This window comes from Desmodus rotundus, chromosome X (assembly GCF_022682495.2).
Source record: "Desmodus rotundus isolate HL8 chromosome X, HLdesRot8A.1, whole genome shotgun sequence".
NCBI classification, from domain to species: domain Eukaryota; kingdom Metazoa; phylum Chordata; class Mammalia; order Chiroptera; family Phyllostomidae; genus Desmodus; species Desmodus rotundus.
The window spans coordinates 67,399,679-67,425,151 of NC_071400.1; the positions used below are offsets into that span (position 1 = coordinate 67,399,679).

Below are 25,473 nucleotides of genomic sequence, written 5' to 3' on the forward strand. Positions count from 1 at the left end.
TGCAACTCCCCCAACCCCATCCAGGGATTTCTTGTCTCACGGGTTGACAGTTAAATGGGCCATGTTACATCAGGTTTGGACTAGAGCAAATGAGACACTGGAAAAAAATTTTAAAAGATTTTAAGTGAAACAACTGACATAAAATTTAAATAGATCAAAGAGGACATAACCAGAATCTATGCATTTTCTAGAATACCTTCAGCCATTTCCTGGTTAAGAAGCTTGACTTGCAAACCAAAGATTTGTTCCTGTAGTTTGTTCTGGGACAGCTTCAGCTTCTCTCGCCTGCTTATCATGTAGCACAGATTTCGGACCTGAAAGCCCAACCAGCAAAGAAGTTTTTGTCATGTTATGCAAATCTGACAATTAAAATTGTTTAGCTAAAATTTAGACAATTAAAGTCAGGTGGATGGTAAGAAAAAGATGGACCCCAAAAGCTGCATGATATCCACTCCACAGGAATTCAGCATGGTTAGTCATGGGATCATGGTTCCCATGTCAATCAGCAGCACAAGCAAAATCCTCCAAAACCACCTCCTGAAGCCTACTCTCCCAATGGTGTCCTGGGCTCAACATTTATCTGCACACCCAGGCTGGGAAGACCGAATGATGATTTAACATTTCAGCCTTCATTATAGATCCTGGAGTAAATGATGGCAATGCTGGATCCAGTATAATTTTCCAATGAGTGCTGTAACAGCAGGATAAGTCTGCTGGGAGACTAGAAGTGGCTTTTTGCTCACTGTTTCAGTTCAGCCAAGTCTCCACAGTTACAAGGGTGGAATCCTCATTCTCTCATGCTCCCACCTGGGCAAATTACTCAACCTTTCTGCACCCTGATTTATTCATCTGTAAGTAGGGATAATGATAGCACTTTCTTCATAGGCATGTTAGGATGAAATGAGTTAATATTTATAAAATGCTAGGAACAGTCCTTCTGCATAGTAAGTGCTATATATTTGAGTTAAAATTTGAAAGTGAGACAACTCTATTAGTTTCCTTCCAAATTCTAGTAGCAAAGAAAAAAAACCAAGCCATGTCTATAATTATACTTGATTATAAAAGTCTCTAGGGTGAACAGAGTCTAACATGGTTGAACCCCTGTAGTATCAATTTAGTAGACAGCTGATATATATATATATTTTCTCTTCTTTAAATGGAATTATTTGGTGCAGAGGTTCTCAGCTAAGAACAACTTTGACCCCCAGGGGGCATTTGGTAATCTGGAAACTTTTTTGGTTGTTACAACTAGGTATGGGAGGGGGTTGCTACTACCATCTAGTGGGTAGAGAGCAGGGATGCTACTAAACGTCTTATAGTGTCTTCTAAAACAAAGGAGAGGCTCCCACAACAAAGAACTATTCAGCACAAATGTCAGTAATGCTGAGTTTGAGAAACTCTGATTTAGTGCTTTCCTGAACAAAATTCATTCTGTCTTCAGCCTGTAGTCTTCACAAGTGTGTCAGTAAAATATAACTGAGCCAATTTAGGCTCAATAGTGAATAAAAAGTAGACCAGATGAGAATTTATTTCAGATTTAAGTTCATAGAGGATATAAGTGAGACCTCTCCAATTGCCTGAATGCACCTGCCAAAATTTAGAGTGCCATGTCTGGGGTCACAGTGAAATCAGAATATACGGACACAGAAACCCACACTATAAATAAGCTTAAAAAAAACTGGAAGGGGACCTCCATTTCTATGCAGACTGAGACCCACACAGTAGTCACAACTGTTCACCTTACCCGCTCTAGGTCTTGCCGTAGATGCATAAACATTCTCATGCGAGTGTGAATACTTTCTACTTTTGGCTGCACTAGGCCTTTTTCTTCGTCCTCCTTTGGAGGAAATAATGGCTTATTGAAGTTACTCTTCCGCTTCAGTTTCCAGTAGTTATAGATAAAGTCCACAGTTAGTTTGGGCAGCCCGAGCTCTGTGGCCACATCTTCCACACTGACCAGGGTATAGAACTCCTCTTCTAGCTCCCGAAGCTTCTGTGCCCGCAGGCTGGTTTTCTCGCTTTTGGCATGGCTCTGCTCTATAGACCGGTGTAGGGAGTACTCGGCCTCCCCGAGTTTCTGCCTGTTTTGGCAGTGCTTGAGGCAGAATGACTTAAACTTTACTTCATCCCCTTCATCAAGGATGGTCTTCATCTCTAGGCTGTGCTCAAAGGCACAGGTGACATGGAAGGCAATGGTGCAGCTTTTCACTGAGCACTGCAGGAAGAAAAGATGTGTTAAAGAAGCAGGGCTGGGGAGAAAGGGGAGCCTTATATCCCTGAGCCTAAAGTGAGAGCTCATAGGAAGCAAAGGAAAGATAGGGAGAAAGTTTGGTCTAAATTGGTCACGACAGAGGCTTTATAAATAACCTAGGAAATCTGCTACTATAGAAAATAGCAGAAACAGAGGCAAAAAACTGAAAACCAAAAAATTTCAAACTCCTCTTTAAGGTTTCAGCTCAAGCATTAAGTCTTTCTGAGTAGGCTTCTTTGGCCCCTCTAAAGAGTCATGCTGTGCCTTTTCTGTGTCTCCCACATTACGTCATTGTATGCTTCTATAACGGTACTTTTCACACTGTACCTGTAGTATAATAAATGTCAAATACACAGCCATAGCTCTTAAGGACAGAAGCTGTGTCATTCATCATGCATTGCCATCAACTACTGAACAAGTAGGTACTCAAGAAATGCTTCTGAACAAATGAAAGAAAAAAACCCCAAAAGTCAATTATTGCCAGAGCATCTACTAGTTCTAAAAAGGCCACAGGCACTCCAATATCTACGTAACCTAACTTACTGAAATTGTTCTTGTAGAGCTGTACTGTCCAACATGGTAGCCAACTAGCCAAAAGCAGCTATTTAAATTTAAATTAATTAAAATCACACACAATTAAAAATTCAATCCCTTGGTCATGCTAGTCACATTCCAATCATACTGGAAAGCACAGATTTCCATCACTGCAGAAAGTTCTATTGGACAGTATGGTTAGACAGTCTGAAATGAAGTTTATAATGTTCTGCCATTCCCAGATGCAACATATTTGTTAAGTGACACTGTGTAACACACACTGAGGACTCACAGGCAGACAGAGCATGGAGAATCTGGCTCATGACTGCTGCATTCCTCTGCTTCAGTAGACTGAGAAATTCAACACCTAAGAGAATACTGGCAACCATCAAAGCTTTATTGGGACAGATTCCGCTTAAAGTAATATCATAGAATAAAGAGTCCCAGGGATGGAATATAATTCTAAGATCATCTCATCCAGCATCACATTTATTATTGCTTGTAGTCTCTCCAGAGTACCTCATTTTCCACCTCCCTGATGCCTCTCTAAACTCCTCCCACTTTTCAATTAAGTGGTAATCTTAGCCACTTAACTTCACTTCCAAGACAACCCACCCCAGTGGGACAGCTTTGTTGGGAAAGTCTGTTCAATTACATTGAAATCTTTATCCTTAAAACTTCTATGTATTTGAAAAGCCTCATGAAAATGAGGATGATGAAAGCCCAAAATGTACTTTTTTCTGGGTACCTTTTCTCATCACTTGGGTAAGAAACTAGCTAGTCATTTAAAAAACAAGGAGCAAAAGGCATTCTGTAGCTAAAGATTAGAAGCACTGGGCAAAATGTTCTTTTGCTGTTTAATAACTGATAAAATACAGGAAGAGAAAGAAAAAAGATTTTTTTTATTCAAGGGGGTGAATGTGTGACATAAAACTATTATTAATAGGAAGCTAAAAACAGATCATCTTTCTCAGGTCACATTTATAGACTGTAGAGACATAAATATAAATTACTCAAAATAAAATATACAAATAAGAGTTGGGTACTTAGAGTAAACATAGAATGTCTAAGAAACTGCCATGAAATCCATCTACTTTCAAAAAAGGCAATTCTATGATATTTATATAGCTGGAGGTCTATATATTTTGGTGGTAAATGAGAAAATGACAACCAAGTTTTGGTGCCAGTCAAAAATCTATTTAACTTTTCCCCCAATACATGTATTTGGTACATCCTATTAAACAAAATGCCTCTGTATACATCTCATTTCTTTCTACTGTAACTATTTAGAGTGATAGGAGAAGTATTATGCCCATTAACAAAAAACAGCTTGCCCTGGTCAGTGTGGCTCAGGTGGTTGGAGCACCATCCCATAATTGAAAGGTGGCAGGTTCGATTCCTGGTCAGGGCACATACCTAGGTTTCAGGCTCAATCCTGGTCTGGGGGCATACGATCCCCAGTCTGGGTGTGTGCAATCCCCAGTCTGGGTGCATATAGGAGGAAACCAATCGATGTTTCTCTCTCTCCCTTCCTGTCTCTCTAAAAGCAATGGAAAAATGTCCTTGGGTGAGAGAACCCCCACCCCCAGCTTTATTGAGATATAATTTACATATAATAAAACTCACCAATTTTAAGTATACATTTTAATGGCTTGCACTATATTTACAGACTTGTACAAACATCACCACTATGTAATTTCACTACATTTTCAATACCCCCCAAAATAAATCTTGTGCCTATGTGCAATCACTCCCTATTCCCAGCCCCAGCCATGCACAACCACTTATCCACTTTGAGTCTTTATAGCTAAGTCTCTTCTGGGAATTTCTTATAAGTAGAGTCATACAATATGTAGCCATTTCCATCTGGCTTGTTTAACTTAGCATGTTTTCAAGGTTCATCTATGTTGTAACATGTATCATAGTTTCATCCTTTTAAAACTATGACCAAATAATATTCTATTGTAGGGATATACCACATATGTTTTTTAATCTGTAAGTTGATGGTCATTTGGGTTGTTTTCACTTTTTTGGCTATCTTGAAATAATGTTCTTATGAGCATTTGTGCACAAGTTTTTGTGTGAGCATACTTTTTCACTTCTCTTTGGTAACATGCAGTAAAGAATTAACCTTGCCTAAAGAAAGATTTGATCCTTTGCCCCTAGCTCCGGAGAGGTAATGTCTAAATCCTTGGAGTGTCCTGCCTGATAAGAGTGTCTTTGATTACCTAGGGCCTTTGAGGCATGTCAGATAGTCTAAGCTAACAACAAGATTCACGGTGGAGGAATTGGGCCATGTGATATCAGCCTCATCTCTGGAGAGACCATGTGGGTGGTCAGCCATGTCTACTGGACCAACTCCTAATCTCTGAACAGCAAGAGGGAGCTTCCCTGGTTGGCAATACTCTGTGTGTACTACCACACATCATTGCTAGGAGAAATAAGCACTGTCCACAAGATTTTACCTGGAGAGAAAAACGGGAATGTCCATGCCTGGTCTCTCCAGGACCCTGCCCTATATGCCTCTTCCCTTTGACTTTCATTTGTATCCTTTCACTCTAATAGACTGTAACCATGAGTGTAACGGCTTTTCTGAGTTCTAGTAAATGACTGAACCTGAGGGTAGTCTTGGGACCTTGAACTGCAGGCGTACACTTATAAGTAGAACTGTTGGACCATAGGGTAACACTATATCTAACCTTTTAAGGAACTTCCAGACTCTTCAACAGTGGCTGCACATTTTACATTCTTTTTTTAAAAGATTTTATTTATTTATTTTTTAGAGAAAGGGCAAGGGAAGGAAGAAGAGAGGGAGAGAAACATCAATGTGAGAAACACAGATCAGTTGCCTCTTGCACATGCCCTGACTGGGGACTGAACCTGCAACCCAGGAATGTGCTCTAACTGGGAATCAACCTGGTGACCTTTCACCTCGCAGAACAATGCCCAACTAACTGAGCCACACCAGTCAGGACACTTTGTACATTCTTATCAGCAGTGCACGAAGGTCCTAATTCTTCACATTCCTTTTTTAAAAAATATTTTATTCATTTATTTTTAGAAAGATGGGGAGGGAGGGAAAGAGGGAGAGAAACATCAATGTGTGGCTGCCTCTCACGTGTCCCCTACTAGGCACTGGGCCCACAACCCAGGCATGTGCCCTGACTGGCGACCCTTTGGTTCGTAGGCTGACACTCAATCCACTAAACCACACCAGCCAGGGCTAATTCTCCACATTCTTGCCAATAATTGTTATTGTTTGACTTCTTGAGTATCACCACCCTAGTGAGTATGAAGTGGTAGCTCACTGTGGTTTGTTTACTTTTAAAGGGGGTAAAGGGATAATTTTCTACATATTCTTCAGAAATTGTAGAAAAGAAACAACTTTTTAAAATACTTTCATTAGAGGGAAACAAGGAAGGGAAATTTCTGTGAGATGAGAATTGGATCAGACAGGTTGGAATAAAAATCTTGAAAAAGAACACCAGAGACTGATTTAGGAATTAAGGTGCTTCTTGCCTTTTTAAAGAAATATTTTGTCATTCCCCCCCCCCCAGAAAAAAAGAAAATAGTGCGTCTTCCTCAAAAGCAGATGCTACCTGCCTGGAACACCAAGGGCCTGGTGCATATGTCCTCAGAAGTTTTTGTTCTTAATCCCCAATAATCCATAAACAGACAAATAGGTGTATCGGAGCAATTTTCTCAAAACTTGGTTACTGAAACCATGTCATAAATGACTCGAGCCAGCCTACAAACCTACTTCAGCCATTGTGTACTTAAATACTAGCACCAACAGTAGCCACCAGCGCTTCTGATCTCTCATCCTTAAGGGTTTTCAAGGTCTGAGGAGAGATGTCACTTCACCTATTTTCACTGAGGAAATTAAAACAATCAAGAGCACTTCTGCAGATTCCCACCAGCACATCTACCTAATACTGTACCTACACACTCTGCCTTTAAGCTTGTTACCTGGGAAGAACTCTCTGCTTTTTGCCTAAAGCTGTCCCTGCACTACACACTTCCCCCAACCATCTCTCACCTACTGAAAAACCTCATTCCAGTAGTTTTTCCTCTTCACTGGAACACTTCCTGGCATACACAACTGTTATGTTCTGTGTCAGTGATTTTCAACGGGTGTGCCACGAGTATTTTTTAAAACATGCAACATCTGACTATTTAGTCAGGGGCACTGACCTCTTTTCCTCTAGATTGTCAAATAAAAAAATGACAATAGCCAAAACGACGATAGCTGTCTGGTGTGAATTAATCAAAATTAATATTTATTTTTTGTCAGATTGGCAAAAGATGTATTTTTTGGTGTGCTGCAAAATTTTAGTAGTTGGTTTATGTGTGCCATGAGATGAAAAAAAGTTGAAAATCACCATTCTATGTTAACAACTATGCATACATATTTGTTATTTCTTCCACCTTAAAGAAAAGACCTCTTTCCCTCACTTTGTTGGACTGTTCCTACTCCATTTCTTTGTCCTGACCCATGGCAATGTAGCTTTTGCTATCACCACTCCCCCCAAACTACTCATCCAGATTACCAATAATCACATTGCTAAATTCCAGGGTCTATTTATAGTCAGTCCTCTTCTTACTTCAGCGCCATTTTTACACCACTGAACTTTTCTTTCTCCTAGAAATGCTTTTTCCCCTTAATTTCTAGGTTACTACAGACTCTTGGTTTTCCTCTTTTCTCCCTGGCAGCTCTTCCCAGTCTCTTCTGCTTAGTTCTTCCTACTCTCCTTGACTTCTTAATGCTGGAATGCTTCAAGGCCCAGTGCTTGGTGCTATTCTATCAACACTCACTCCCTGGGTCCAGGCAAAAGCTATCTATATGCCAATGACTCCCATGTATGTATCTTCATTCCTAAACTTCTCCCCAAACTCCAAACTCACATAGACACCTGCCAGTTCAATATTTCTATTAGGATATGTGATAGACACCTCAAACATAAATGTTTAAAACTGAACTCGTTATCTTTTCCCCCAAATCTGTTCTAAACCTGGATTTATGGCAACCTCACCCTTCCCATTGTTTGGGCCAAAAAACCTGGAGGCACCCCCAATTCTTATATTTCTCTTACACCTCATATCTGATCCATAGCCACTCCTGTTGGCTTTACCTTCAACATTCATACACCATCCAACCACTTTTCACCGCCTTATGGGCTATCACTCTGGTCAAAGTCACCATCATCTCTCAAGGATTATTTTAAACTGTTAAAGTCTCCTAATTGCTTTTCCTGTTTCCAACCTTCTCTTCTCACAGTCTATTCTAAAGACAGTGGCCAGAGTGCCCATTTTTGCTTTAACCTTTTACTATGGAAATTTAAAAACCTATATAATAACAGAGAATATTGCAATAAATCCCATATAACCATCATCCAGCTTCAGTAATTATTAGTGTATAATCAACCTTGTTTTATTTTTAACCCCATATTACCCTGTCCTCAATATTATTTTGAAGCAAATCTTAGACATCAAATCATCCCACATAATGATCCCTTAGAAACATAAATCAAATCATGTCACTTGCCTGCTCAAAACCTGTCAATTCCCATCCCCCACCCCTGGGTTAAACTCAGAGTAAAATCAAAAGATCTTATATGGACCCTGAAAAGTCCTACAGCAGGGGCTGGCAAACTATGTCCCAGAGACCAAATGCAGCCAGCTGCCTGTTTTTGTGTGGCCACGAGCTAAGAATGGGAGCTAAGGATGGTTAGAGGGAAAAAATAAAAAGAAACACTATTTCGTGATGCATGAAAATAATATTAAAATTTAGAGTCCACAGATGAAATTTTATTGGAACATAGCCATGTTCATTTGTTTAAGTATTGTCTATGGTGGCCTTTGTGGCAGAGTTGAGTAGTTGTGACAGAGACTGTGTGAGCTGCAATATTTACTATCCGGCCATTTATAGAAAAAAATTTCGAACTTCTGCCCCAACCAATCAAGTTCCCATGTAATCTCTCTGATTTTCTCTTTCTGCACACTCCATTCCAGTCTCATTGGCTTCTTTCCTGTCACTCAAACAGGCTAGACACACTCCTACCTCAGGGGCTTTGTTTTGGTTGATCCCTCTAGCTGGAACATTTTTAGTCCAAATGCATGCATAATTTTCTCACCTTCAAGTCTCTGCTCAAATGTTACCTCTACAACAAGCCTTACTCTGACCAGTCCATTTAAACTTGCAATGCATGCTCACTGCCCTACACTCATCGTTTGCTTATGATACTCCATATATTTCCTTTCCATAGCACTTGCCACCTTCTAATGTGCTGTTCAATATCTGTTGTATATTATCTATTTCTCTCAACTAAAATGTAAGTTGCATGGTGCTGGTTCATTTATAAATCCAAAGTGCCTAGAACAGTGAGTGTCTGGTATACAATTAGGCAATCAAATATTTGTTGAATAAATTTAACTCCTTATAATCAAAATTTTAAGACTCTTAATTGGGTAAGATCTTTAAAAAATGCAGAATCTAAACTCTAAGTGTAATAAAAATAAGAACCATTGCCCTGAGAGTGAAAAACCTACTCCAGAATGTTTCATCCGTCCATTAATCTAGTATTTATTGTCTGTTTGCCATGTCGTGGGTGTGGGGGATCTAAGGATGAAACAGTCTGAGCTTACAGTCTATTAGGAAAGATAAAACTCACAGATAAATAACTTTAACAGGGAAGAATATGGAAATGTGGGGCTGTAATGCAAACTCAGGTCTGCTAAGGTCAAAGCCATGCTGCCAGTTACTAAATTATTGCAAAAAAAAAAAAAAATCATCCTTTAACTACTTTAAAGGACACATGGACCAAATCAAGGGGGAGGGTGGAGGTGGGGGAGGGAGGGGGGTTCGGCTGGGGTGGGGTGGAGGGATGGGGAGAAAAGGCACACAACTGTAATTGAATAACAAAAAAATTAAAAAAAATCATCCTTTAAATTAGCAAAAATAAGGGGGAAAATGCAGGTATTGCAATAAGAAAAATAAGTTAATCAATGGATATAAATTCAATGTGCTATTACAAAATGACTAAATAGTCATGAAGACATGGAAAATATTTTATTTCTTAGTGTGGAGAATGCATGTTATAAACTAACCTATGATACAACACATTTATTCAATAACACTAACTGAGCACTGACAATGGGCAGGCACTCTTCATCGTGCTAGGGGAAATTCACAGAAGAATGCTGCACAACCTTGGCCCTCAAGGGGCTCATATATGGGGAACAACCACAAGAGAACTTAGAAAAATATAAACAGGCAATATGTTAAGGTAGCAGACCCTGTGGGAATAGTTTTCCTTTAATTTTTTTTCCTTTTATAATCACTAAAGTGTTGTAGTTAAAATAAATGAAATCAGTAGGAAAAAGTTTAAAAAAGCAAGATGAAATATCTAATTGTGTCAGATGTAAAAATGAATCTAAAAAATTAAAAGGGCCTTTGGGGTCCAGATTGTGGTTGTTCAATACCATTTCCCAGTAAAAGAACCAGCATTACTTGGAGGAGTGGCTGGTCCCAGATGTGGAGCAAGAAATCTGTAAGATGAGCCACACAGCAAGGAACCTCATGAAACACCTAGAGCACAGGCAGCAAACATAAGGCCTGCAGGCCGAATCCGGCCCCCCACCTTGTTTTATCCAGCCCGGCACCTTGTTTCTACCTGGCGGCAGTGCTAAGCTCCTTGCCCCTAGTTAAGGAGTAGTTACATTTATACCGTCCTGAAATGACATTCGGCCCTTTGAAGGCAACTGTGAGGCTGATGTGGCCCCCGGTGAAAATGAGTTTGACACCCCTGACCTAGAGCCACTCTCTGTAAGCTATAATATCACATGGTTCCTTTTCTGTGAAAGAAGGTCAACAGGCAAATCTAACTCCAATCAGCCTGCAGCTTCTATGCAGGAGGTCTGCAGAGTGGAAGGGTCAATCCTTCTGCTTCTGCTGTAAATAACTGGCCTCTCCCAGTCCCATCTACCTACCACCCCCCAACTGCTGCTATTAGGTGCACTAACTATTTTTACTTCAAGCAGCTTAATTCCTGTGCCCTAGATGTCTCAGAAAACTTTAGCTGCACTAACTACCATATGCAATAAGTGTGCCTATGAGAAAGACTTTCAAACCTATCCACCAGAAATTATCCATTCAGAGGCATAGTTCCCTACCAAAATGAGCTGCACTTCACCCAGCAACAGGGAAGCAGAGTCTATCCATAGTCAATGGGTGAGCTAAACAAGAACACAAGTCTGGCTGTTTTAGAGTGATGGCTTGTTCTCACCCAGTATGGTGTCATTTTCCTTTAGAACTCACTTAATTCATCAAACCTGACAGCAAAGGATAGAAATTAGCTACTCCTATGGAAACCAAAAATAATAAGCTGAAGAGTTCAGAGGCAACATCCCCCCCACCCCGCAAAAGGTTCCAGAAATGGTCTGCATAATGGCAGAGCCCTGGGAGTGAGTGGGAGACTTCCTGAGTAACCTTTCAGTTAACAGGATGCTCTCCCTGGGAGGTCAAGTCCAGCCAATTTGGTGTTAGCTCACTCCACCACTTCTCGTGGAAACTTACCTGAATGCAAGCCCCTGTCTTCACTTTGCACAGGTAGCAGACTAAGGCCCAGCGACTGGGCGGGATGTGAGAGATCTTTGTGATTGGTTCCATCCTCTCAGGACAACCAATGCTGACCTACAAATAAAATACCACCATAAGGCAAAGGCACCAAGGCATTCCTGAAGTACCTTTCACAAACCATAAAGGAAGTTACATGAAGCTCAGAACATCAACACAATGAGGTGAGTCATGTCTCTTAAGGTTACTATGGAACCAAGAATAACTAAAACTTGTCTCTAGCTATTACGCAGATCTTCGATCATTTCCAGTAATGTAAATGATTCATATACAGGATGAAAGGGTAGGGGTTAAGACTAAGCATTATTACCTTAATAAGTCAAAGACATCTATACTTTGCTTAGGAAACAAAGAAAGCTACTAAGGAAGGGAATTAAAATTCACAAAATCTAGCACCTATCATGTTAGAGATACTGCCATATGCCTTGTTTTCTTTTTTCATTTAATTAACTAAGAATGAAAAACAAAGGCAGCGACAGGCCTTTAGGTTTGGCTTACAAAGAAGCATGGTATTGTTGCAGAATAGCAGCAATTTGTATAATGAAGAGATTGCAGCGTATAAATAGAAAGGATAAGGATAACAAAGTCTTTAAAAACACATATCTATCATCAGCTTACTTTACTCTCTCAGTCAAAGTAGCTTCAAAGTGGAATTGGTCTTTGGGAGAGTGCTGAAAGGAAAAGGATGTTTTTAAAAAGATGAAAATTTTTTTCCACTTGAAAATAAGAGGTGAAGTATAAAACTCTGGTAAAAAGTGTTTTCTCTTTCCTCCTCTTTTTTCAAAAGTTCAAATATGTACATAGTATCTAAGAGAGACACAACTTTAAAAAGTGAAAGACTACTGAATAAGGATGGTTAAATCAACACAAGTTCTGCCCACATCAAGAAACTAACAGTAGAAAGATCAAAGAGGTCCTGGATAGCCCAAAAGGTACTGGAAACCAGGTACTAGAAAGCAAAGAGAATGTCAACAGGTGAGAAGGCTTCTTTTACTTTTAAAGAACTCTTCCTGAGCCATGTTCCAGACTTTGATATACCAAGAGTGCCTGCTCTACTAGCTGGGGAATTTGCTGCTGGAAAATAGTCACTCTCGGCCAGAAACCTGAGAGTTCATTTCCCATGTCTATAAATTGGATATTCTTAGTAAGGAAAAAAAAAAAAAACACTACTCAAATATTTTTGAAAATAACTTCTATTCTGTAAGAATACTACAGTATGTATCTACAACTTTCTGTTTAACTCTGTGAGCTCAATTGTTGGGTAACTCCCCCTAGACCTATATTAACAAGAATAAATTCAGGTGGACTTCTGGCCCAGATGTAGGCATAGGTAGATACACCCCACTTCCTAGCACAACCAAAAGAAGGATAACAAACAATTTAAAACAAAAAACAACCAGAACAGCCAGAAAATCGAACTGTATAGAAGTCTGACAAGCAAGGAGTTAAAGAAGAAACATTCATCCAGACTGGTAGGAGGGGCGGAGAGGATCTGCAGTGAGGCAGTGGCTGGGGGACCAGGTGGTCCCACATTTGTGTGCAGATAAGCTGGGAGGAACAACTTGGGAGCAAGACAGATGGCATAACCCAGGGTTCCTTCCAGCAAGGGCAAAATAAAGCTTCAAAACCTTCTGTAAAATCCTGTAGGGGTTGCAGCAGCAGGAGAAACTGTCAGTCTCATGGGAGAGTCCATTGGAGGGACCCGCAGGGTCCTAGAACATACACAAGCCCGCCTACCTGGGAATCAGCACCAAGGAAGCACCTAGAAGGGCACAATTGCTTATGGGAAGTGGGGGAAGTGACTGAAAGCGGAGCAAGAACTGAGCAAGTGGCACTATTCCCTCTCTGAGCTCTTCCCCATACAGAGCCACAATGCAGTAAAGTGGGTTGCCCCACCCTCGCAAATACCTAAGGCTCTGCCCCTTACAATGTAACAGGTGCACTGAGACAAAGAAACATGGCCCAAATGGAAGAACAGATCAAATTTCTAGAAAAAGAACTAAGTGACGAGGAGATAGCCAATCTGCCAGGTGCAGAGTTCAAAACACTGGTAATCAGGATGCTCACAGAAATGATGGAGTATGGCCACAAAATAAAGGAAGAAATGAAGGCTACACAAAGTGAAATAAAGAAAAACATACAGGGAACCAAGAATGAAGGGAAGGAAGCTGGGACTCAAATCAACGATTTGGAACAAAAGGAAGAAATAAACATTCAACCAAAACACAACTCAAAAAAATGAGGGAAGGCTTACGAACCTCTGGGACAACTTTAAACATTCTAACATCCAAATCATAGGGGTACTGGAAGGAGAAGAGTGAGAAATTGAAGACTTATTTGAAAAAAATTTATGAAAGAAAACTTCCCCAATCTGGTGAAGGAAATAGACATATAAGTCCACGAAGCTGAGACAATCCAAACAAGTTGGACCCAAAAAGGAACACACCAAGACACATCATAATTAAATTGCCAAAGGTTAAAGATAAGGAGAGAATCTAAAAGCAGCAAGAGAAAAGGAGACAGTTACCTACAAGGGAGTTTCCATAAGACTATCAGTTGATTTCTCAAAAGAAACCTTGCAGGTAAGAAGGGGCTGGAAAGAAGTATTCCAAGTCATGAAAGGCAAGGACCTACAACCTAGATTACTCTATCCAGCAAAGCTATCATTTAGAATGGAAGGGCAGATAAAGTGCTTCCCAGATAAGGGTAAGTTGAAGGAGTTCATCATCACTAAGCCCTTATTACATGAAATGTTAAAGGGACTTACCTAAGAGAAAGAAGATGACTATTTTAATGGAATAAAACTTTCTATTTCTGTAAGAAAAGTTTAATTGAATGGGAAAACATATAATAATTGTAGATAATTATGATTAGCAAAATCTGTTATTTGGACCATGGGATCACAATAAAGACATAATTTTTCATTAAAAAAAGAAAAAGATCAAAACTATGAACATTAAAATGACAACAAACACAATTATCAGCAACTGAATCTAAAAAAACAAAAAACAAACTAAGCAAACAACTAGAACAGGAACAGAATCACAGAAATGGAGATCACATGGAGGGTTATCAGCAGGGAGGGGGAGGGGTAGAATGGGGGAAAAGGTACAGGGAATAAGAAGCATAAATGGTAGGTAGAAAATAGAAAGGGGAAGGTTCAGAACAAGAAATGGAGAAGCCAAAGAACTTATATGCATGACCCATGGGCATGAACTAAGGGTGGGAATGCTGGAGGGAATAGGGCTTCCAGGTGGAGGGGGATAAAGGGGAGGGAAAAAGTGGGACAATTGTAATAGCATAATCAATAAAGTATACTTAAAAAAGAATAAAGCCAGGCAAGTTTTAAAGGAGAATGAATCATTGATATAGTATCATTAGCTCCCCCATGAACTGAATTCTGCAGTCTATTTTGTCCTACAGTTAAACTGCCTGACAAATTTGTTGGCTTGGATAAGGGCTGGAGAAAGAGGATGTGAGCGGGATGTTCAAACAGGTTAAAAAAAGAGCAGCCATAAGAAATAAGGAGAAGTTATGTCTAGAAGCCCCTTTTAATAGACTTCGTGTGCAATAATCCATCAGGAAATATCAGAAACTGAAAAACCAGATTAAATAATGAGGCATGGAGTTTGAATAAAGATCTTAAATAGATGTTGAGTCCAAGCTCTGAAAAAAACCTTCAAAAATCAAATGGTACTCATCACAATTGTGAGAAGAGCTCTTGCTCACTTTATTTGTGATAGCTTAAAACTGGAAACAACTCAAATGTCCATCAAAGGAGAATGGATAAAAAAATCATGGTATAACCATACAATGGAATAGTACTCAGTAATAGAAAGGAATGAATGTTGATACATACTACAACACAGAGTGTTAGCCAGATAGTCAAAAAGAGCATACTGTATGATTCTATTTATATGAAGCTTGAAAACAGACAAAACTAATATAGTAATAGAAATCATTTTTGGGTAATAGGGACCCAGAGAGGGCCTGGAAAGTGGGTATGATGGATCCTTTTGGGGTGTCCCACATCTTTGTCTGGGTTATGGTTACAGATGCACACGTGTAAAAATTCATGAAACCCTACACTTAAGATTTGGTATTTTAAGGTAAGTTTTACCTTAAAACATCTGCTGTTCATACCCTTGTCTTTTGTGCCTCTCTTCTTATACATATTTATCCAATACCACTGGTAGTACCACCTATAAATTAATCATCATGGGCTTACATGCTCACCTGCATCCAAAAAGGATATGAGGTAGCTCAAGTGGAAGCATTATCACCTCAGAAGCATGGGCAGGCATGAAACATCTCCATGAAGCCTGAGTCAGTCTGAATTTGTGGAAAACAGATGCACTCTGGAGCAAATGACCTCACAGGCCTAGATGAGTTCTTACCTCTGGAATCCACAGGGCACAGCTGACGTGAGCCCATTTAGTCCCTGCCTTGGTGGACTTCATGGCTCCACCTTTCTTTGGGCATAACACACACTGCGGACGAATGCCCACAACGCAGGAGCGACACAGCCAACTGCCTTCTGGGACCTTGAGGATGCCGTAGCAGGCCTGGAGACAGCAGGAGAGGGGAGAATGGTTAGCACCGTCTCACCAGGGTCTATGTGTGCTCTCTGATATAGTCAGAAGTGCCCTCCATTTTTAGGAAAAAGAGGCAAATAAGGCCAAATAAGCTCATTTCCAGGATTTAGTAATTTTTAAACTCTCAGGAAAAAGAAAACAACTTCTAGCATCTGTCCTAAGATCAGCATGTCTTGTCAATGAGAACTGACTTTAAGGACAAAAGAATAAGACTAGAAGGAAATAAATGCAAAAGCTAGCCCAACTGTTATCTGAGTTTGGGAATTTCATGGTTTTTTTTGCCTCCATTTTCTAAAGTTTTGTCAATGACTATTATAATTACTTATTCATGTACTTATTGAACAACTACATGTTAAGCAATTCTGTGATCAAGAAAAATGTATTAAAAAATAAATAGAATGAAACTTCTGAGGAGCAAATGAGCTGATGTTTAAAGAACATAACACTGCCTAGTGCATAAACACTCAGCAAATTGTAGCAATTACTTGCTTGGGTTGAAGAAAATGAATCCTGGATTGAATATAATATTAGACTAATCACAATACTCTGTAATGAGTTCTGGAAGCTGCTTTAAATCCTTTATGGAATGAAGTTGGACTAATAAATAGATGAATTATGGGGGCGAGGAGGGAGATTAGTTTGGAAATTCTAGGTTTCCCTTTCACTACTTCCGCCCATCATTCCCCACTAACTGCTCTACTCTCACAATTAAGAGACCAAACCTGAGGGCCACCTGGCTTCCCATGTTGTCTGGCACACCCTCCACCACTGACTGATTCACCATGGCAGCTTCAAAAGCTGTGCCTGACCCAGAAGGTTCACCCACAGCTCAGATTCAAGTTACAACAGTTACCATCATGTCACCCCTCGCCCCAAACTGGGCCCTTTTCCAAACTCTCTTATCCGTATTGCCACCATGCTTCCTAGCTTCTGGATCCAAATTCCTAGACTCATATTATCCACTTTCCTTCATCTACTGTCCCTGGGTCTTGCTCGGCCTCCCTATAGAGTGACCTCTGGATTCTGACCTTCCTCTCCAACCCCATCACAATCACTCCCTCCAAGTCCTCATCACATCATGCCTAGATTGATTTATTTCTAAGTTCTCTTCCTCCCTCTTTACACCTCAAATGCTTCCTCTATTTGTCTGCCATATTCTTATAAAAATAATGCTTTCATACCATTGCACAGCAACAATCCCTCTAGAAATTCCTTCTGCTCTTACCACCAGCCCCATTTAAACCAGAGATGGCAAACTACTCGAGGCCTGTTTTGTAAGCCACCAAGCTGAGAACAGTTTTCATATTTTAAAAGAAATGTTAAAAAATATGTAACAGGAACTGCATGTGGCCCTCAAAGTCTAAAGTATTTACTATCTGGCCCTTCAAAAAAAACATTTGTCAGCCCTTGATCTAAAGCCTACTGCTCTTAACTTCACTTTTCAGGGTCACCATAACTCCTTGTGTCTGCTCCACTTCTTGATCCCTGCCCTCTACTCGGCATAGTTTTCCTCACCAGGTACAGAGTCTGCATCACATAGTCTTCTCTACTTCAGCTGTTATGTTTCATATCCTCAATGATATTTTAAGGTCACTGGAGGTAGGTCCTTTATCATCAATTTATCTGGAATGTTCTCTGTGCAAAGCTTAATTTAGCTCAAGAACTGAAGTTGGACTCCAACCAGGCTCCTCTCACCACAGCAGGGCATTGTTTTATAGGGTTCTTAACTTTCAAAGCTTTTCTCCCCTCTGAGGTCCAGAAAGATTGTTAGGAAATAAAAGAAAGCTTCCTTTCTTAAGCAGAGCCTCTTACAGACCAGCAGAAGAAAAAACAGTGGCTGGTTCTAGGAATACCCTTTTTTTCCTAGGGTAGAAAATCACTTAGTCTTGTATAGACTTACTCATGGTCATAAAATCACAGGAGCTTTTATTTAATAGCAGTGGTTCTCAACTTTTTCTAGACCACAAATGATGAAGGCTGTGGACTCTCCTGAGAAAACTGCACGCTTGCGTGAACATATGTTTTGCATATAATTTCAGGGTCATAAACTCAGTGCCAAACATTATATACACGACAGGCATAAAAACAATGAACATATACCTTCAGTCAAATTGACTTAGTTATCAGTTTGAGTGTTGAACACCTGGAGCAAGAATCAGACAATGGAACATATAAAAGGACTTGGAATGATTTAAATTTTCATATTTTTTAATGAAAAAGTTTTAAGTTCACTGTTAAAATCTGAAGTCTATTGATGTAAACTTCTCTTCCAAAGTACTGCCCATAAGTATGTTACAGGTACAGAAGAACAAACATTGACATAATATGATGGCAGTAAAGAAGAAAAATTATGTTTACTATATACAAATATCAACATGTTCTTGATTCTGTTAAGGAGTAAACCAAATCTTCCAAATCATTTTAAGTCACTTTTCAGCCAACAGAGGGCGCTCTAACCTAAGTAGTTCTTTGAACTCAAGTGAGTATCTTCACTTTGGAAGAATCCTTTTTATATGAAACTTCGCATGGCATAGCATCCAGCATTAATACATATGAGCTTACATTCTGTAAGGCCTGGTCAGGTGTTACTGTCACCTTTTTCTATGTGATGAACGGGCATTATTTATAGTCACTACTGGATATGTTTTCAAAACAATAAAATACCCTTGAGGAGAACTATTATGCCCCATTTCATTTTGTTAGTCAAAGAACCTGAAAATAATTCCTTAATATTTTGTCCCAATTGTGAATGACAAACACAGAAACTATATACAGATGACTTTTGTATTATTCCCTTCAAGCATACTATAGATCCACAATCATTTATCTGAAAACCCTAGGGTGAGAAAATCAGGAAATTCAGGATTGTTCAGGTCTTAGGAAAGTAATATAGTACATACATGGTATATTAACTAACTCCCAAACAGGACCAGGGGCAGTACCATATAACCAAATACAGTAACATTTCTCTAAAAATATATGACTACACAATATGAGATAAAGACTATAAATATCCTCATATGGGGTGACTTCTACTATTGCCACCAAATCTATTTTGGTGCCAAACTTAAGAAAAAAATTGCAGCTTTTCAGAGCTTTAAAATTCTGGCATCATAGAGAAGGGACTGTGGACCTGTATGGTAATATACTTAAGTTCATACTTTTATGGTAAAGATTTTCTCTCTTAGGGTGTAATATAAATCATAGTAACTGGTAAAGTGAAGATAAAATTTTGAAATTCAGTCTTTCAAAACAGAAGTAAAATGAAGAAAAAGACACAATTGGTCACAGAATAATTTTGAGTACCTTGTAATACAGAAGGTTAGGTTAGGTGATCCAGGTAATTAAAATAAACTCTTCAGCCCTGACTTTTTTCTATCACCTGTTATGTAATCATTTTAGCCATTTTGTAACCAGAATCATCTAAAACACAAATCCTATCCTTCAGGGTTGACAGGACAGAACTGAAGTTGTTTAGTTTGTGAGAGAAGGCCCTTCATATGTGTCCCTTGTATCCCTTTCTACCCTCACTCCCCAGGCCTTTCCTGCTGCACCCACCACACTCCACAGTTCTGAATTGCTCAGAACTGCCTCAAACATGCTTTGCTCACTCTAACTCATCTGAAGATGTCTCTTCTCTGCCTGAACATGTGCTGCTGTTTTATCTGGAATCTCCTTTTGGCCATTAAGATTCAGCATGGATGCCACCACCAGGAAGTGCTCCCTGACACCCATCCCTCCCATGCACTTCCACAGCACCACAGACTTCTATGTACAAAAACACTTGGCATACTATGCTAAATGGGTAGTTTCCTTGTAGTCCCTACACCAGACTCTGATCTCCCTGGGGGCAAAGACCACGTCTACCTCTTCATCACTCATTGCGTCTTCGGTATGCAGCACAGTCCTGGTACATGGGTGGTGCTGTGTACCTATTTGGCAGACAAATTAATGAACCACACAAGTTCAGAAGAGTGAAAAATCACTTAGGGTAAGGGAGTTCAAGAACGGATTTGAACTAGATCTTGGAAGATACATAGATTTTTTCGACAGCTGAAAGTGTGAGAAGGCACTTTAAATTGGGGGGGGGGGAGGTGGCCAAAACATGGAGACAGCACAGTGACAGGAATAAGGTGCTCCCTTGAGTCACCTTATTTCACTGTAGCCCAGGGCTTATGGGGGAAGAAAAGGAAAAACTGTAAAGAATGTTGATATCATCATCATCGTATCAATTAAAAAGGCAGTGTGGTAGAAAGAATGACAAATAATTGGCTCTAAGAGCTTGGGTAAAGTCACTTCCTTTTTCTGGTATTACCTGTAAATTTGAGGAGTGGGACAGACTTCATAGCCCTAAGATTCTATGATCTTCAAAAGTGGAGTGGACCTAGCTTCCTGGGAGTGGCATATTTGGGAGATGGGGGAGGGCTCTGGGTGCCAGGATAAGAAGTCTGGATTTCCAGGTATAGGAAGTGTAAACTCACCAAGGCTACTGACCATGGGTGTAACCTGATGATGTAGTACGGATTTGAAGCAGAGGAGAGACTCCCATGCCGGCAGCAAGAAGACTCCCCAGGGAACTGTAAAAGTATCTAAAAAGGCAATTTCAACTGTCTGGGCATGAAGTGACAATAAAGACCTGGGTTTAGCGCCCTTGGGTAAATTTTGTAAGTCACCTTGGGAATCGTTAAGTATTGTTTCTAAAGGAATACTGAAGAACAGCCAAGCAACATCTTTATTTTCCTCCTTAAATGCAAGCTGCTACCCTGATATGGGTGCTGGAGATCATCACTGAGCTTCAGCAAGGCTGAATGTGGGGAGGTGATGGTCTCCACTCTCACTAACCTGATGCACACAGATGTTACACTTATCACAGAATACCATGTCATTCCCTTCTTCACTGTCTGGAGACCGGCACACATCACAGATCACATCTTCATCATACTCTATGCCTAGCCCTTCCTCTGTCTCAATAGCATGGTTCATATTTTCATGGCATTGGCGTTCCAGGACTTCTACCGTCTTTTCCATAAGAGTCTCATCAAGTGGCTCACAACCTGCACAGAAAAACAACCAATCAATTAACCCGTCAGTCAGCTGTCATTCCTAAATTACTTACTGTGAGCCTGGTGCAGGGGTGAGGAGATTTCAAAGAATCAGTTACCAAAGCTATTCTAATATTTACCTAGCATCACATGTTAGTGTTTCACACATGAAGTAAAAATATATTTCACCATATTTCTTGTAAGATATATTACTGACCCTTTAAATTTTCTGTCTAAATCCTAGCCAGTCTCCTCCTAAATCTCTCTGTGTTTTTTCTTATTTCCACTGAAGGAGGACTTTCACTGAGCTTTGTAATTTTGAACACTTTAACTTATAGTATAATAAAATAACTAGAATAACATAACTATTTGGATACAAATAATAATTTGGGCTTAGCAAATTAGCCCCAATGAGCACATCTAATGGTTATACAAGGACATTTTCATACAAAAAGGTATTAAGTCATAAAAGAAAATACTAGGTACTGTACATGTAATTATACATACAAAATATTTTGCTTTTCAAACTTGACTTTAAAAAAAATCCAATAGTATTTTTCAGTGTCAAACTCCAACATGAAATAAACCTATCAGCATTTACATAGGTCTGACTGCAAATTCTGAAGTTACTTTTTTGCCTCTTGATTCCTTTTTTTTCTGTACTTTTAATTTTTCTTAGTCTTCCATATTTAATAGCCCAACATAAAGATTCAATATGGGGGATACTGATAAAAACTAAATATTTTTCTGCTTGGAAGGATCACATATATATGATCACATCATATATATGTATATTTTTTCAAACAGTTTGTAAATTCAGAAGCAATTCTCAAAATAATCCAAAACAAATTTACCCAATTAATATAAAATTCCACATAAATTACCTTTTTAGTGTTGTAGCTATTTATAAACAAAAAACTACCCATGTAGTATGTTTCATTTTTCTACCTACAAAGTACACATTTTTTTCTGGAGTGAAGGAGTATTAGTGTCTGATTAAAAAAGCAGTTGAATTCAAATTCCAACCTGAACTCATATTGGTCATGTAAACTTTGACAGGTTATTTATCCTCTTTAGGGCTTAGTTTTCTTATCTGTAAAATAGGATAATACCAAACTCACTGATTTCTTGTGAGGCTGAGATGAGGTATTATTTACACATTGCTTAGTATAGTGCTTGGTATGCAGCAAATGCTCAATTTTTAAAGTTCCTTAATCTGAGTAAAAAATGTGCTTAATTTAATGTTGTTTTTAAAAGTTTATTTTAAGCTCTTAGAAACCTCACTACAGTAACATTCATCCTAAAGGAATGCTTGAGATAAGGCAATCCTCTTTTAAAACTCATCCATGCCTAAATGCAGTGTGGTATCCTGGATGGAATCCTGGAACAGAAAAAGGCCATTAGTAAAAAACAAAAATAAACAAAACTCTGATGGAATCCCAACAAAGCCTGGAATTTTGTTAATAGAAATGTATCTGTGTTGGTTTCTTAGCTTTGACAAATGTACCATGGTAAAATGAGAGGTTAATGTTAGGGGAAACTGAAACTGTGTGAAGGGTATATGGTTACTGTATTAAATGTGCAACTTTTCTGTAAACCTGAAGCTATTTCTAAATAAAAAAAAGTTCATTTAAAAAAATTCATCCAAAGGGAATTTGCTGCAAAATACCAAAGGGGCCTAGTTATAAGCTGATGTCACGTCGAAGGCAGCAATGTAATGACTGTAATGTATATGGATGTTATATGGTTCACAAACACATGTCGAGCCACCAATCTACTTGATTATGCCCCCACACTGATTTTCCCTCTCTGCCAGTCTTTTATTCTCCTATCTTTGTGGTTCCCACCCTAAATGGACCATCCCCTTCCTCTTAGAGGGCAGAGCAAGAGAAGACATAAAAAAAAAGTTTCAAGAAGCAAGGAGTAAGTATTGGTTACTGGCAGAATAAGTACTACCATTATGCCAAGCTGGATTTAATACAATTTTAATTTTTTGTTCAAGTGCATTCAGATACCAACCTTAAAAGAAAGAAAGAAAAAAAGAGGAGGGAGGGGAGAGAAGTACAGCACTGATTCTTGTTGTACCAACAGTGAACAAATGTGATTCAAACAAAAATGAAACAAATGTATCCTTCACTGTATCTCATATGGAGAATTAAAAACTACCCACCTTTCCACAGGACCACTTGGACCTAAACACTTCTCAGACTGAAGACAGGTCAAAAAGAGTTGTGTAGAAGTATTATAAAGTGGGTTTCCTTTCAGCTTAGGATTTTATGGGACTGTATAGCACACATTCTCTTTACAAATTATTTTTATGCTTACTCCCAAGTTTTTTGCTTGCTTTTGCTTCATTTTATTTTATTTTTGAGAATTGCATGACAACTCTGGAATTCAATGGAGGTAGCTAAACAACTGCTTTTGGAATTTTTTGCCCTAGCCTGACATTCTTATTCTGAGCAGCAAAAATGTAAGTTCTGTATAAGGTGTCTTGGTCATACCAACTTGTCAGTTGTAGTGCTGTCTAATGCTACAGTTGGAACTTCTCTCCATTAGAAGGAGATGGTAGAGGTGCCACTACCATCTACCAACTTGGCTCTGTTCACTGATGAAAGCCAAGAGTGCTTTTCAGGGCTGAGTGAGGAACCAGTTTCAGAATTCTTTTCAACCAGAAATCCAATCAGCCACAATCACTCACATTCAGAATTGGGAAACAGCCTTGTGAAACCTACATGCCATCCCTGATCTATGCTATTCACCATGAACAAGGGAAGAAAAAGTCCAATTTAAATGTTACTGCTCTATTTCAATATATTTATGCATTTCAATATATGCCTTATTAAAATAAAATCAAAGAAAAAAATAAACAAAAGGCCAGAAAAGAAAGGAAGCCACAAGATGAAAGCAAGTTAAATGGTTGGTCCTGACGACTTAAAAGAAAAAAAAATCATATGTTTAGTCAAGGAACAACTTACTTGTGAGAAAACAACTTACCCATTTCTGCAAGGTCTTCATTGAGTTCCTGGAGCCAGAAGATGTCCATGTCGTCTAGGTCATAGCGGCACACAGATGCCGCCTGCTCCTTGATGTTGACATAGCCAGGCTCTGTGGTCTCTGGGACAGAGGACTGGATATACTTCCGGGGTCGGGTAAATAGAACGTCCTTTACCTTCTCAGCTACAATCCTAGAAAAGCAAAAGAAAGACACTAATAACAATCAACAGATAACAGACTGCAGGTATTGACTGAATGGGCCCAATGACACTCAGGCCATACAATGGAGTTGAATGCTCTTTCTACCCTGTGGAAACCTCCTGCTCTGCGAACTAGTAAATATGGCAGATCCCTTTCCCGAAAGCAAATGGTTCTACAAATTCAGTTTTATTATGTCCTCTGAACATGGACTGTTGATGAGGTTTTTTTGTTTTGTTTTGTGCTTAATCCCTTTACCTTTTTCACCCAGTTCTGCAACCCCTTCCCCTTGGGCAGCTGTCAGTCTGTTCTTTGTATCTATGAGTCTGTTTATATTTTGTTTGCTAGTTTATTTTGTTCATTAGATTCCACATATGAGTGAAATCATATGGTATTTGTCTTTCTCTGACTGGCTTATTTCACTTAGCATAATGCCCTCCAGATGATGCATTATAGAACTGTACACCTGAAACATATATAATTTTATTAACCAATGTCACTCCAGTAAGTTCAATAAAAATAATGTCATTGTTATATTTCTTATTGTCTTCACTATTTATGTAGATGAGTGAAAGCCAAGAGTCCACGGACTTACACAAACTTCAGGCATCTCCCAATCATGAATGATAGCACCAATCGTAAGTCTGGGCCAGGGCTACATGATGGGAAGAAAGATTCCTGTTCTTCCATCAACTTCTCCAGTAGGCCAGAGCAAACCCATATTTCCCCTTACCCTTTTAGACACTTAAGAGCCCAAGGCAAGGAAATCAAGCAAGGGAAGAAATAGAAGTTTCTCATACAAATGACCTATTCTACAACTGATGTTTTAGGCACTGCATTATGCATCAGAAAATATAACCAAGAGGAAATCTGGATTATTATTCCCTGGCAATTTTAAAGAACAGGGTTGGCTATCTAAAAAAGATAAACAAACAAACAAACAAATAAATAAATCATCATCAAATAATGAAAATTGTTTCTCTAGAAGGCTTCTAAAGCCAATTTCTTTATTCCAGAGCAGTGATTTTCAGTCGGTGCGCTGCAGCACATTTGTGCGCCACAAAATTTTTTAAAACATGCAATACCTGACTAGTCAGGGACACGAACCTCTTTTTCTGAGACTGTCAAATAAAAAACTGACAATGGCCAACACAACAATAGCCATCTGGTATGAATGAATAAAAACATTTTTTGTCAGATCAGCAAAAAAATACACCTTTTTGG

General features: G+C 39.2%; 1 protein-coding gene across 9 annotated transcripts in view; it reads right to left on the reverse strand.

The window, feature by feature from the left end:
- Nucleotides 1-25,473, reverse strand: part of JADE3 (jade family PHD finger 3) — a 135,368-nt gene that overhangs the window by 2,863 nt on the left and 107,032 nt on the right. For all 9 annotated transcript variants that reach the window (XM_045187542.2, XM_024580071.3, XM_053917184.2 and 6 more), the window contains 6 exons: nucleotides 24,052-24,242; nucleotides 20,858-21,069; nucleotides 15,818-15,985; nucleotides 11,361-11,477; nucleotides 1,745-2,215; nucleotides 197-314 (listed from right to left, as the gene is read on the reverse strand). In XM_045187542.2, the coding sequence (XP_045043477.1) occupies nucleotides 197-314; nucleotides 1,745-2,215; nucleotides 11,361-11,477; nucleotides 15,818-15,985; nucleotides 20,858-21,069; nucleotides 24,052-24,242 (1,277 nt within the window). The remainder of the gene's footprint in view (nucleotides 1-196; nucleotides 315-1,744; nucleotides 2,216-11,360; nucleotides 11,478-15,817; nucleotides 15,986-20,857; nucleotides 21,070-24,051; nucleotides 24,243-25,473) is intronic.